Source organism: Bos javanicus, chromosome 10 (assembly GCF_032452875.1).
Source record: "Bos javanicus breed banteng chromosome 10, ARS-OSU_banteng_1.0, whole genome shotgun sequence".
Lineage (NCBI taxonomy): Eukaryota > Metazoa > Chordata > Mammalia > Artiodactyla > Bovidae > Bos > Bos javanicus.
Window position 1 is genome coordinate 99636905 of NC_083877.1, and position 14603 is coordinate 99651507.

Consider the following 14603-nt stretch of genomic DNA (forward strand, 5'->3'; position numbering starts at 1 on the left):
TAATCACCCCTCCTCCCAAACGTGGTGGCTCACATCTCATGAAAAGAAGGAGGCAGCAAATCCATTTGCGGCCACACAGATGGACCTTGAGAACATTATGCTAAGGGAAATAAGTCAGAGAAAGACAGATACTGGGTGATCCAACTTACATGTGGAATCTAAAAAAACAAGACTCAGAGAAACAGAGAAGAGTCTGGTGGCTACCAAAGGCAGTGGGGTGGGGAGTAGGCAAACTGAGAAAAGGTGATCAGAAGGTACAAACTTCCAGCTGTAAGATAAATAAGTCCCAGGGATGTAATAGATAGCATGGTCATTGCAGTTAACAATACTCTGATATATATTTGAAAGTTGCTCAGAGAATAGACCCTAAAAGTTTTCTCATCATAAAAAATTGTTAACAATGTGAAGTGATGGATGTTGACTAAACTTATTGTGGGAATCATTTGACAATAGATAAAGAAATCAAATCATTATGTTTTACACCTAAAACAAATGCATGTTTTATGTCAATTATATCTCAATAAAACTAGAAGAAAAAACAAAGACTATGGTAATAATAACAATGTATGATTTATTTTTTTAATTTTACATGACTTTATATTTAGAACCATTTTATGCTTTATTAAAAAACAAAACAAAACAAAAAAAACTCACCCTGCTTTTAATATTCCTAAAAGCATGTTAACCAAAATCTTGATTTAGGAAGACTTAGGACATTGTGCATCATTTTAAATAATTTCATTCTTTCAATAAGTATTAAAATGAGTTTACCATTAGGGTTTCAGAGGTCCTAATCATATCTAGTCTGTTCTCATTTAATACTTTATCAATTCCACTGTGTGCACACAGATTTCTGAAGTTAGGGCATGAAAGGCCCAACTGTGCTCCCTCTTGAAGGGCTTACTCTGGAGGAAGTTGGCCATGTTGTGAGGATACTCAAGCAGCCTGTGGAGAGGTTCACAGCAGCAGGGAGTGAGGTCTGTCCCAAAGACAGCAGCAATCTGCAAGTCACACGAGCAAGTCACCTCAGAGGCTAATCTCCCAGCCCTAGTCAAGCTCTCAGATGACCGCCAGCCCCAGCCAACATCTGCCTACAACCAACAAGTGTCCCCCAGCCAGACAACCCAGCTACGTGGATCCTGAATTCCTGATAGAGATCATAAACACTGATCACTGGCTTAAGTCACTAAACGCTGGGGCCATTTGTCACACAGCAGTACTAACTCTCCAGGAGGAAATGAGAACAAGCCACTCTGCAATCTCACATGGCCAAGAAAACGTTTTCTTTTCCACACAACCTCTGGAAAGATCACTTGTGTCTCATCGAACACACTTTGAGAAATGTTGGTTGACAACTTAGTTTATAAATCTTGTTCACATTTATCATCTCATTTGATCATCTCAGCAAATGTAAAACGAATGTTACTATGCTCTCTCTTTTTTTTTTTTTACCCAGGAGAAAACTAAGTCTCCAAAAGCGTAAGTGACTTGTCCAGGTTCACATAGCTACTAAAACTGGTAAAACAATAACTCAGACTGAGTATTATGATTCCAAGCCATGTTTTTTCTTTATTATTTTCTCTGGTTCAGTGAGAACAGCCTAGGTGTTTTAAACTCGGCATAAGAATATGAGAGCCTTGGGACTTCCCTGATGGCCCCGTGGTTAAGACTTCACAGTCCAATCCAGGGGGCCCCAGTTCGATCCTTGGTCAGGTAACTAGATCCCACGTGCCACAATTAACACACAGCACAGCCAAGAGAGTTCCAGAAAAACATCTATTTCTGCTTTATTGACTATGCCAAAGCCTTTGACTATGTGGATCACAAGAAACTGTGGAAAATTCTTCAAGAGATGGAAATACCAGACCACCTGACCTGCCTCTTGAGAAACCTATATGCAAGTCAGGAAGCAACAGTTAGAACTGGACATGGAACAACAAACTGGTTCCAAATAGGAAAAGGAGTACATCAAGGCTGTATATTGTCACCCTGCTTATTTAACCTACATGCAGAGTACATCATGAGAAACGCTGGACTGGAAGAAGCACAAGCTGGAATCAAGATTGCCGGAAGAAATATCAATAACCTCAGGTATGCAGATGACACCACCCTTATGGCAGAAAGTGAAGAGGAACTAAAAAGCCTCTTGATGAAAGTGAAAGTGGAGAGTGAAAAAGTTGGCTTAAAGCTCAACATTCAGAAAATGAAGCTCATGGCATCTGGTCCCATCACTTCATGGGAAATAGATGGGGAAACAGTGGAAACAGTGGCAGACCTTTTTTGGGGGGCTCCAAAATCACTGCAGATGATGATTGCAGCCATGAAATTAAAAGACATTTACTCCTTGGAAGGAAAGTTATGACCAACCTAGATAGCATATTGAAAAGCAGGGACACTACTTTGCCAACAAAGGTCCATCTAGTCTAGGCTATGGTTTTTCCAGTGGTCATGTATGGATGTGAGAGTTGGACTGTGAAGAAAGCTGAGCACCAAAGAATTGATGCTTTTGAACTGTGGTGTTGGAGAAGACTCTTGAGAGTCCCTTGGACTGCAAGGAGATCCAACCAGTCCATTCTAAAGGAGATCAGCCCTGGGTGTTCTTTGGAAGGAAGGATGCTAAAGCTGAAGCTCCAGTCCTTTGGCCACCTCATGCAAAGAGTTGATTTATTGGAAAAGACTCTGATGCTGGGAGGGATTGGGGGCAGGAGGAGAAGGGGACGACAGAAGATGAGATGGCTGGATGGCATCACTGACTCGATGGACATGAGTTTGGGTGAATTCTGGGAGTTGGTGATGGACAGGGAGGCTCGGCATGCTGCAGTTCATGGGGTTGCAAAGAGTCGGACACGACTGAACTGAACTGACAGCCAAATTAAAAAAAAAAAAAAATTAAAGAATACAGGGAGCCTAAAGAGTCCCCAAAAGGAGGGGCCTCTGGAATAGGAGACCCTCTCAGATGGTCTAGAGGGTGAACCAGATGCTTCTGAAGGGCGTGAGTCTTTCCTGACTTCTGCAGAACAGGGACCCCTGCAACCGTGATAACAATGGAACTCAGTACCGCGCAGGGGGCTTATTACCCTCCAGCACCCTTCTAAGAGCTCCGTGTATATCACTTCATTTAATCTACACGACAAATCAAGGAAGCGTAGGCTGTCATCATCTCCACCTTACAGATGAGGAGACCGAATCACAGAGAAACGAAGCAACTTGCCCGAATCAGCCACTGGTCAGTGATGGAGCTCAGACTGGACTCTCAGACTACCAGGGCATGAAGGCGTCTCCTCAGTCCATGCCCCAACTCTCTCCTTTTCCACAAGAGTGGAAGAGCTGAGACTAGCACCCACAGCCTCCCACCCTAAGCTCCTGTGATGCGCTCTAGCCCAGAGGCTAGGTGAAATGAACAGAAGATACATTTATGCCTGTCCAGTTATTTTAAGGAGGCATATGCTGAACCATACTACTAAACTTCTTCCCATATGGCCTCAAATCCCACCATGAGGCATGAATGCCTTTGGCCGAAAGCAACATTCTCAGCTGGTGAAGTGAAGGTTCAAACTGCCCAACATCATGTGACACTGAGCATCTCCATTCTGCCTGTCAGGCTCCTATCACCTTAAATTTGCTAAGTTACACTGTTTTTATCCTGCTGACATATTTGATGTGTTATCTGGGGACCCACAGGGCTGCTTACGCATTAGAAACTCATTTCTCGATAGTAAAATTGTTGCTAGCCAGTACGACAGAATTACAAATATCTGCATTTTAGCCCATTCTGCAAAGGTCACCGTGACTTTCAGACTCTCCATCACTTGAGCAAATCTGCATTGACTCGTCAAGCATTTCTTTTTAAACCGCAAACATTACTGTTGCGCCTACATCAGGAACTGGATGAATAAAAACTAGAACCCTTTGCATAAGAGATAGCAGTTGAGATCAGAGCTCTGCAGAAAACAGGGCAAGGTGGGGGCGTGGAGCAGGGAGAATGAATGAAGGAAGAACGGAAGGGGAGGTGGAAGGGGGAGCTCCCGTGATCACACGTTGACGGCAACAAGGACTCTACAAATTCTACACTTCGCCACCATTCCACTGTGCTTCAAAGTTCCCCCCCATGGAAAAAAGAAAGTAAAGTCATTGGTAGAACGGAAACTGGAGTTCCCTGAAATCCTGCCCACCTACCCCTCCACACCGCCTCTTATGCCCACCCCCGACTGCCTCCCTGGCTCTGGGAATGAAAGAAAAGGAGTGCGTCATTTCCCTGGGACCACCCCTCCCTGTGCCAATGGTTCTGGCCCTCAACCCCCACGATAACCCTACATGGAAGACGAGGACACCAGCTTTCAATTTTCAATTCACACTACTCAGTCCCAAACACTTAAAGGGGAAAAAAGAAAAATTTCACTGTGTCTGCAAACCACAAATAGACGTTTTAGGCATAAACATGAGGATTTTGTTTCTCCATCCAGTAATGACCCTGACACAGTCAGGAGTCCACGGAGAGGACCTTTAGGAACAGAGCCCCAGGGCGGCCGGTCCGTTTGACCTCTGTGGGAAAGCTGCCAGGGCGGGGAGACCAACGTGTTCCTGGTGCCACGTTGGGGCAGATTCCATAACCAAGCCAGGCAGAGCCGAGCCCCTAACCAAGTCTAACCCCAGCTGGCTCACCCAGAAAGTGCCCTTTATAACAGAACCTGAGCAGAGCAAAGACGGTCACCTTTACCCACCTTCCAGCTTCCGCCAAGGGAGATGTCCAAACTGAGACTTCCTAATTGGCTTTCAGTAAAATGATTTCATTCAATTTCATCATTAAACTCTCTAATTCCCCATGGACTAAAAGGAAAATGATTCCACTACCTAAAAAGGTACATTTGAGACTCACTGGTGGTCCAGTGGTTAAGACTCTGTACTTCCACCGCAGGGGGCACGGGTCTGGTCAGGGAACTAAGATCCCTGCATGCCATGCGGCATGGTCAAAAATAAATAATTTTTTTAAAGTGTTAACAGACTTCGAGAATGAACTTACAGTTATAGGGGGAAGGGCTAGTTAGGGAGTTTGAGGTCAACATGTATACACTGCTATATTTTAAATGGATAACCAGCAAGCACCTACTGTGTAGCACAGGGACCTCTGCTCAATTCTGCTCTGTGGCAGCCTGGATGGGAAGGGAGTTTGAGGAAGAATGGATACAGGCCTAAGTGTACACTCTGCTGTGCACCTGAAGCTACCCCAACACTGTTAGCAGTTACACACTGATAGAAAATAAAAGTTTGTCTTTTAAAAAAAAGACAGACAAAGGTAAAAAACAAAAATAAGAATTAAAAAACAAGTGTTTTGTTTTGTTTTTTTAAAAAAAGGTACAATTTACCTTTTTTAGCCAACAGTGGGTCCCTAGCACTGTGCCAACATTAAAAACCATTATCTCGGCTGTGGTGAAATTTTCCAGTTTGGGGCAAGATGTAGTTTGTATGTTTTAAATGCATCTGATTTAAGATGATGCTCATGAAGAGCCTGCTATGGAATGAATTGCATCCCCTCCCCGCCCCAAGAAAAAAAATTCATATGTTGAAACCTAAATCCCAAATGCCACTGAACTAGTAGTAGGGCCTTTAGGAGGTAATTAACATCAAGTGAGGTCTTAAGGGTGGGGCTCCCATTCGATAGGGCTGGTGCCCTGTTAGAAGAAGAAGAGGCCTCCCGGCACGCTAAGTCACAGGAAGGCATGGCAAGGAGGAGGCCACTTGCAGCCCTGGAAGGGAGCTCTCACCAGACACCAACCAGCTAGTGCCTTGATCTCGGATTTCCAGTCTTCAAAACTGTGAGAAAATAAATTTCTGTTGTTTCAGCCACTCAGTCTAGGATATTTTCCTGTGACGGCCTGAGCAGAGTCACACGGAGCCAAAGTGCAGATGTTTCAGAAGCAGGGTAGAATAGCAAAGTGAACCTACCCCGTCTTCATTCCACCCAGCGATCAATGGAATCCGCAAAAGATTGGAGCTCCCCCGGAAAAGAACCTGAGCCAAACCTGGGCCCGGATTGGCTTTGGAACATCTTCCTTCTTTACTTTCTAGGATAATTGTGCTGATTCTGGCATATTACTAATCCCATTTGGAAAGCTGATCTCCTGAAAGTTGGATATTAATTCAACATAGATTATTTTCTTTCCAGAAAATCTAAGCAATACAAATGTGTGTTTGGAAACACATTAATAAAGATTGCACTCCATCCGTCTTACTGGTTGAGCGTGGCTCATATTCGCAAGGGACCAAAATCTCTTTTGAACCAAGAGCGCAGAAGTGAGACCCAAGGCTCTTCCTTTGAACTCATGGGACAAAGGGTCTTCAACAGAACTCAGCTAGTGGAAGTACAACCTGCAGAAAACCACCATCAACCCTAAGGGCTCACTCGTCAGCCAAAAGACTTCTTCCTCTAAATCTCTCCGAGAAATCTGTGAATACACTTTTGGATCAGAAAGAATGATAGATTGTGGAATGGACAAAAATCCTGGAAGAGAAGAACGCGTGAGGGAAGCTGCCCTGCACATAAGCATGAGGAGGCCTGGGCTGGCACTGCCCGTTTGCAGCCTTGGGCCCCCAGGGAAGCCATTGACTTGTTCTATTCCCATCAGTAGTAAATCTAAGACTCCAATATTGACAAAAATAGGGCTGTTTAAAGAACAAATGAGATCATTTGTAAAAAGCGTTCTGTAAACTGAAAGGCAATACACACATACGATACAGGCCTCTCTGGAATTTTGCGTTAAACTATTCACTAAAAATGCAGCTTAAAAAAAAATCCAGCTCTGGCCCTAAGGCCTTGCTTCTCTCTCTGTTGTTACTGTTGTTATTTAGTGGCTAAATTGTGTCCGACTCTTTTGCCACCATCATGGACGGTAGCCTGCCAGCTTCCTCTGTCCATGGGATTCTCCAGGCAAGAATACTGGAGTGGGTTGCTGTTTCCCTCTCCAGGGGAACTTCCCGACCCAGGGATCAAACCCAAGCATCCTGCATTGGCAAGTGGGTTCTTTACCACTGAGCCACCAGGGAAGCTCTGCTTCTTTCTCAAATAGATTTAAATACCCAAAAAGAGCGGCGCGCCAATGGCCAATATGTGCTAAATTATTCCTGGGACACCAACCGAATCTGTGCCAGGCCACATCTGCCCACCCACCTGCCCCCTCCACCCCCACTCCTGGTGAAAAGGCGAACAGACAGAAAGCAGCTTGCTGGAGGCTCTGGAGAGCTGGGTGCTCGCCAGGAGGTGGAAATGCCAGTCCTTCCTGATGCCTCCTCAGTTAGGGTGTTGCCATCCTACTGACACTTGTCCTCTGCCACCTGTAGCTTAAAAGAGTGCTGGATGATCTCCCATGGCATCCATGGGCCACATCTTCTATTCCACTCCTCGGATGATGGACATTCAGATTGCTTCCACGTTCTGGCTGTTGTAGATGGTGGAATATTACTCAGTTGTGAAAAGGAAGAAAACTGTGCCATTTGCAGAGATGTGCATGGACCTAAAGACTCTCACACAGAGTAATCGGAAAGAGAAAAACGAGTGTCAAATAGTAACACATATATGCGGAATCCAGAAAAATGGTACGGATGAACCTATCTACAAAGCAGAAATGGAGACACAGATGGACAGAACAAACATGCAGATACCAAGAGTGGATGAGGGCATGAGCAGGGAGATGGAATTGGCATGCATGCACGATTATGTATAAAAGAGATGACCAATGAGAACCTCCTGTGTAGCACAGGGAACTCTGCTCAGTGCTCTAAAAGGGAAGGAAATGCAAAAACGAGTAGCTGTGTGTCTATGCGTAGATGATTCACTTTGCTGTACAGCAGAAACTAACACAACATTGTAAAGCAACTACACTGCAATTAAAAAGAAAAAGAGCACTGAAAGTTTCATCACGCTGCAAGTCTTAGAGACCCTCTTTGATCCATCCCTGTATCCCTACATATATTCAGCAAAAGATTACTGAGCATCCACTAAGTGCTGGGCACCGCCCCCCCCCAGAGCCTGGGGTGAAGACAGCGAACAGGGCAGGGAACATTCCTACCTGTGGAGCCCACCCACTAGCCAGGGAGGCTGGCATCTAAGGTGACACGTGAGCAAGTAAGTTGGTTTCAGCTCACGACAGGTACCAGGAAGACAACTCAGCGGGGGACACGGTGGAAGTGACAGGGTCAGGGAACCAGAGGCAAGGTTTTTAGATGCAACAGGGAAATCCCTGCTAACAAGGTGACGTGTGAGCTGAGACCGAGAGGATGGAAAGAAGCCAGCTACGCCAACATTCATTTATAAGCCACGGAAAGTGCGAGAAAGGCCCTGAGACAGGGGACTCATCTGATCTCCTTGCGGAACAGAAGGAAGCCAGGTGGCCCAGCGGTCAGACCAAGGGGATGCTGACGAGACAGGGTCAAAGAGGTCGTGTCAGTGGCCTCCTGGCACATGGACGGAAAGCGAAGTGCAGAGAGGCCACGTGAGCAGCCCAACGGCACACAGCTGTTACTGCGACAGCTTCTTTTAGAAACTAATTCTTTTGCTCCACGACTCAGTGTTTCACACCATGATGATATGCTTGCCTCGAGCTGTAGAGATAGTGTTTGCGGATCTTGTTAGTTTTTAAAAGCTTTCAGCATACACAAAAGCAGCCGATCAATCCCAATATTCAGGCGAACATCATCAAGAAGAGATCCCAACAATTTTAAATGTATGCAAGTCCTACTCTGAAAGCCAAGACTTAGAGCCCACCTCCTTCTGGGTAGGTCTTCCACAGTCACTCTGCGTTAAAGGCTTAGCTTTACAAATACAGAGGAAGGCCAAAAGCTCACCAGAGCATAATCGTTTTACACTTAGGTCTTATTTCTCCACCTAAACCTCTTGACAGTGTTTTGCTTAATTCACCCAAGTGCAATCAAAACCAATCTGTTCCCAAACCACGTTCATCTTGTGCTATTAAGTTGTCAGGTAACAGGGCCGTAAGCAAAACATAATTACAACTTCCTTCCAAAATCTGTGAGCAGAGCCCCCTGAAGGTGCAAGCTTGTTCATACCCTGGTGGTGGTTTAGTTGCTAAGTCGTGTCTGACTCTTACAACCCCGAGGACTGTAGCCTGCCAGGCTCCTCTGTCCGTGGCATTTCTCAGGCAAGAATACTAGAGTGGGTTGCCATTTCCTTCCCAACCCAGGGATAGAACCCAGATCTCCTGCATTGCAGGCGGTCTCTTCACTGGCTGAGCCACCAGGGAAGCTCCCTTCATACCCTGCTTCTAAGGAACTTCCCCTCCTCATACCTATTATGACACTAGATTCACCTTCATCTCCCCCTTGCTAAACACCTTTGGTCTATGTAAACCCTAGACAGCATATTCAAAAGCAGAGACATTACTTTGCCAACAAAGGTCCGTCTAGTCAAGGCTATGGTTTTTCCAGTGGTCATGTATGGATGTGAGAGTTGGACTATGAAGAAAGCTGAGCACTGAAGAATTGATGCTTTTGAACTGTGGTGTTGGAGAAGACTCTTGAGAGTCCCTTGGACTGCAAGGAGATCCAACCAGTCCATCCTAAAGGATATCAGTCCTGAATGTTCATTGGAAGGACTGATGCTGAAGCTGAAACTCCAGCACTTTGGCCACCCGATGCAAAGAACTGACTCATTGGAAAAGACCCTGATTCCGGGGAAGATTGAAGGTGGGAGGAAAACGGGACGACAGAGAATGAGATGGTTGGATAGCATCACCGACTCGATGGACATGAGTTTGAGTAAACTCTGGGAGTTGGTGATGGACAGGGAAGCCTGGACAGCTGCAGTCCATGGGGTCGCAAAGAGTCGGACACGACTGAGCGACTGAACTGAACTGAAACCCGAACTTCCAAAGAACAGACCCAATGCCTGTCCTGTGACCAAGGACTAACCCCCTCCCCTGGAGGTGGATGGAGAGAGAACGGTTAGATGGGTTAATGGAGAAAGGGATGAGGTACCAAGACTGAGTCACTGCCTCCATGCCCTCCTCCTCTTCCCCCATGACCCCCTCACCCTCTTCTCTCTTCTTCCTTGAAAGGCGCTTCTCCAGTCCCTGAGCTCTGGGATCCTCACCAGGTAGGAGACAGAGGTCTCAGTAACATGAGGGACAGAGGGGAAGAGTGTTTAAGGGCTCATATTTTGATGCGACCCACTAGCTATGTGACCTCTGATAAGTTACTCAACCTCTCTGTTTTCCATTCCCTCACCTGTAAAATTAGGATCTTCTCTTCCTTCTGTGGGCTTCCCTGGTAACCCAGTGGTAAAGAATCTGCCTGCAATGCAGGGGACTTGGGTTTGATCCCTGGGTTGGGAAGATCCCCTTAAGAAGGAAATGGCAACCGGCTCCAGTATTCTTGCCTGGGAAATCCCATGGCCAGAGAAGCCTGGTGGGCTACAGTCCTTGGGGCCACAAAAGAGACAGGACAGCAAGTAGACAACAACTTTCTTTTATGATTAAAAAAGAAGACTGAATAAATGAATCTTCTGGTTAAATAACAATAAATAATTTAATTAACAATTTAATTAACCATTAATCAATGTGCACGAGTTCTCTACTGGTGTGAGATATGGCACCGTCACACCCTGCCTTTACCCCCTGGCTAGGAAAGACTGCCACCCACACCTTCAGCAACAACTGTGCCTGAAGTCAGAATATATTATTGGAAGGCAGCTCAGTGGCGTCCTGATGGCAATCAGGTGTCAAGTGGGGACAGTAACACTGTGCATCAGATAACTATTGTGAGCGTAACTATGAAGTTCCGTGCATCAGACACCGGGCATGCAATGATTGCTCACTGACTGCTGTGACTTTTATCGCAGTCTTTTCATTTTTAGCACCATTGGTTGTGACCATAGGTGCTACTTGCTTGCTTCTTCACTGTTTCAGGCTGTAAAATACGGGATGCATCTGTGCTTATCACTGTGACATAAATACGGTAGAAGGATGATTACATAGAAATGCATTTTAAAAGCCATGACAAGCTTCACAAAATCGGCCCTCCCTATCAGAGCTCCTGGAAAATCCTGATCTGATATTTTAGACAACAGCCCACTTGACCCACCTCCTGAATGACTCGGGCACGTCTCCCACTCAGCAAGACCTGGGCTGAACTCAGGCGTTTTCCCCCAAGACTGGTCCTGCCCTCGCTCTTCCCAGTCATTCCAGCCACCCCACTCCACACTTGCTTCACACAAAGCCTGTGCCCTCCCGAGCTCCCCAGTCCATCCATGGCTCCATTCCCACGGCCACCACTCCGGCCCACTCCACTACTGTGTCTGGTCCCTCACACCCACAGAGCCACACAGCATTTGCTTCAAAACTTGGTGCAGATCACATCACTTCTCAGCTTGAAACACTTCAGTGGCTTAAGATAAAAAGTACTATCCAGCCCTGCAATCCACAATTCTCCCCTACCTGCAACACCACCAGACTTTAGGATCTGAGTCCATGGTTTCACCAGCCACGCCTCAAAACACATGCTCTCTTGGTCTCTGCTCCAGCCATGGAAACCTGCTTTCAGTTCCGCAAATACACACACTGCCTCTGCCTCAGGGCCCTTGCACTTGCTGTTTCTCCTTCTGCAAGTCGCCCTATTCATTAGCCAGTTCATCCCTACATATCCTGCAGGTCTCAATACACACGTCTGACTATCTCCCCTGACCACCCATCTCCCCTGGTTCTTGTCAGTCTCTCCCATCAGACACTCTCTCAAACCCTTGGTGCTCTTTTTCATGAAACATACTGGAACACATGGAACAGGATATAAACTTGTAATTATGCACTTCCCTGTGCAATGATTGATTTAAGTCTCATTATAGACTCCGAAAAGACAGAGCTTTTTGTCTGTACCATTCCGACTATTTCCTGCACCTGCAACAGCATTTGGTTTGTAGTAGATATTCAACGAATATGTTTTGAAAGGATTCCTCCCCCCAAAAAAGCAAACAAACAGACCAAAAAAGGCACAATTCCGTATTTCCAGAGATGGAGAGAGAAAATAGAAGGTCTGGGTTGTATTCAAGATAGAACAGCCCTGGTGCTGAGAATAGGCAATTATCTCCTCACTCTGTCTTCAAGAAGCTGGTCAATTCCTAAGACGTGTCCTCAACAATGACTGGGTTTCCTCTCTTCCAAACAGAAAAGAAGAAACACACTCGTAATAAACACACACACACACACAGATACACACACATCAGGCAAATTTCAACCCCAACTTGCACAGAGGCGTTGCGTTGTCTTGCCCAACTCAGCCTTCGGATGAGCTAAGAGAAAGGTTCGTCAAAGGCATGGCAAAAGCAAGAGCATTCTTGTCAAAACTGGACAGGAGGTTTCAACTTGCTCGGCTGGCAGAGTGATTGCTCAGGAGCAGCCTTAACATCTGTATGCTAATTAGAGACGCAGCGGGCCGACCCTGGGCACACACAAATCTGTCTAAACCGCTCCCTTTTGAGTCCAGGGAACACTGCCCAGCATTTATGAGAGCCTGTACGCTACACTACTACTCGGGCTGGGGGCACACAAAGCGCCCCTCCCCGAGCCCTCAGCAGCCCCACCCTTCTGGAAAACCACCCCCTCCCTCCCGCTTCTACTTCCACCGGAGCCAAACTCGCCGCCTGGTTTGGTGATAAGACTGAGCAAAGATCGGGAAGGCCCCCAGGGGCTTCATTATTCCGCGCGCCCCAGAGAAGGGCCACCTCCAGGGGCTGCTGCTGCGAGGCGCAGCCTCACTTGCTGCCAGGAAACCTTTCCCGCTGGGGACACCCCGGGCTGGCTGGGGAGCTCCACGTCCAGGGGAAGGCACCCCACCCATCTTTGCCAGAGACAAAGATCACCAGAAACAAAGGAGACACACACACACTAACACACACCAAGTCAGAAGCAAACACCGACACTTGTGCAATCTCAAGCCAAACAGCCTGCTTGGTGTGTCTTTAGATAGATGTTGAAACAGTCCAGGAGGGACAATGTTAGGGGCCAAGGGCAGGCGCGATCCGGGCCCGGCACCCACGCGGCCTCCGCCCGCCTCCCACCCCGCTGCAGCCCCCAGGCGCGGTTTCCAGCCCCCGGACACACATCGCCGGGAGCCTGGGTGCTTGCACTCCGGGATGCGCGCGCACACGCCGGGGATGGAGGCAGGGCCAGGGCGGCCAGAAGTAGGAAATACCAACCTTTAGGATCCCAGTTCACCTGTTTTCTTGGAGTCTCGATTGGAAATTTCATTGCTCCGTTGCCCGGGAGGGGAGGGAAAGGAAAAGAATCGAAATAATAATAAAGTCCTGGAGCTTTACCAGCCTCGGTACGGCAGTCCAACAAAACAATTTCCCAGGATGGGGGAGCCTCGGGCTGGCTCGTGGAGGAACCCCCGAGAAAGACTAGCGGAGCACACTCGGCTGAGGCGCAAACGGGAGGCTGCTTGGGTGTTTGCGCCAGTGGCGGGGCGGCCGGCAGCCCCCAGCCCCGGGTAAAAGGAAAAGTAAGACCGGAGAGGGGTGGAGGGGCAGGGGGGCTCGGGCAGATGAGGGAGCCACGCGGCTTCGCAATCGCGGGGCCGGCAGGCGTGGGGCAGAGCCGCCAGAGGGCGGGAGCCAGGGAGAAGCCCACTGCAGTGTCACTCCGGCCCCCCGAAGGCGTGTGCTCACACACTCCCGCACGCGCGCGCACACGCACACTCGCACACACTCGGCCGGCCGCGCGCTCGGGCGGGCACGGCCGCCTCGCTCGGCCGCGCGGGGCGCACAAGCCCCACCCCGGCCGCGGCTCCGCGCCCCCCGGGCGACGCCCCCCACTCCCCGGCCGGCGAAAGCCATTGGGCAGAGGGCGGGCGCGGCGCCCGGGAGCCTCCCCGCCGCGCGCCGCGGAGGCCGCGCCACGCGGGAGGGCGCGCCGCGGGTGGAGGCGCCCGGCGCCCGGCGCCCGGCGCCCGGGCAGGGGCAGCGGCCGGCGGCGGGAGGCGCCCGGAGGCGACGGGGAGCGGGCGGCGGGCGAGCGGCTACTTACTGGCCGGGCCGGCGCGCTCCGCAGAGTCGCCGCGGGAGCCACGCTCGGCCGCCCGGCAGGCGCTGTAGGCGGCGGAGGCAGGGCCGTAGCGGCCGCTCCGCAGACCGAGGGCTCGGCGGGGACCGCCTGTCGCCGCGTCCAGCCCGGGCGCGCCCCCAGCTGCGTTCCTCACTTCGGGTGTTCCCTCCGGCCCCCGCCCGCACCCCGAGCCCGCGTCCCCGGCGCGCTCCGCGGAGGCCGGTGCCAGCCCCGAGCCTTTTGTTCTGGGGCCGCCCGGCGTCCGCCGCGCTCTCTCCCCGCCCGGGGAAGCTCGCTCCCCAGGCGCAGCCGGGCCCGGCCCCAGCTACCTGCCGCCCGGCCGCAGCCGCGGCTTGGAGCCCCGGGAGGGGCGGGGGTGGGGCCCGGATCGAGGCGCCGGGGCCCCTGCGGAGAACCGAGGTGCCAAGACCTGGCGGCCCCGGGAGCCCGAGGGCCGGGGCAAGGGAACCCCAGGATTGTTCCCGGAAAAAAGCTGAACTGGCGCACTCCCCCTGCCCCCAAACACCGCCCCCCGCTTGAAGCCGCCCCTGGGCTAGC

General features: G+C 49.6%; 1 protein-coding gene across 1 annotated transcript in view; it reads right to left on the bottom strand.

Moving 5' to 3' along the window:
* The window catches only part of KCNK10 (potassium two pore domain channel subfamily K member 10), a 156365-nt gene extending 142565 nt beyond the window's left edge, over positions 1–13800 (bottom strand). The window contains exon 1 of the mRNA XM_061429636.1: positions 13199–13800. Within this exon, the coding sequence (XP_061285620.1) occupies positions 13199–13250 (52 nt within the window). The 5' untranslated portion in view covers positions 13251–13800. The remainder of the gene's footprint in view (positions 1–13198) is intronic.
* Positions 13801–14603: the final 803 nt, after the last annotated feature.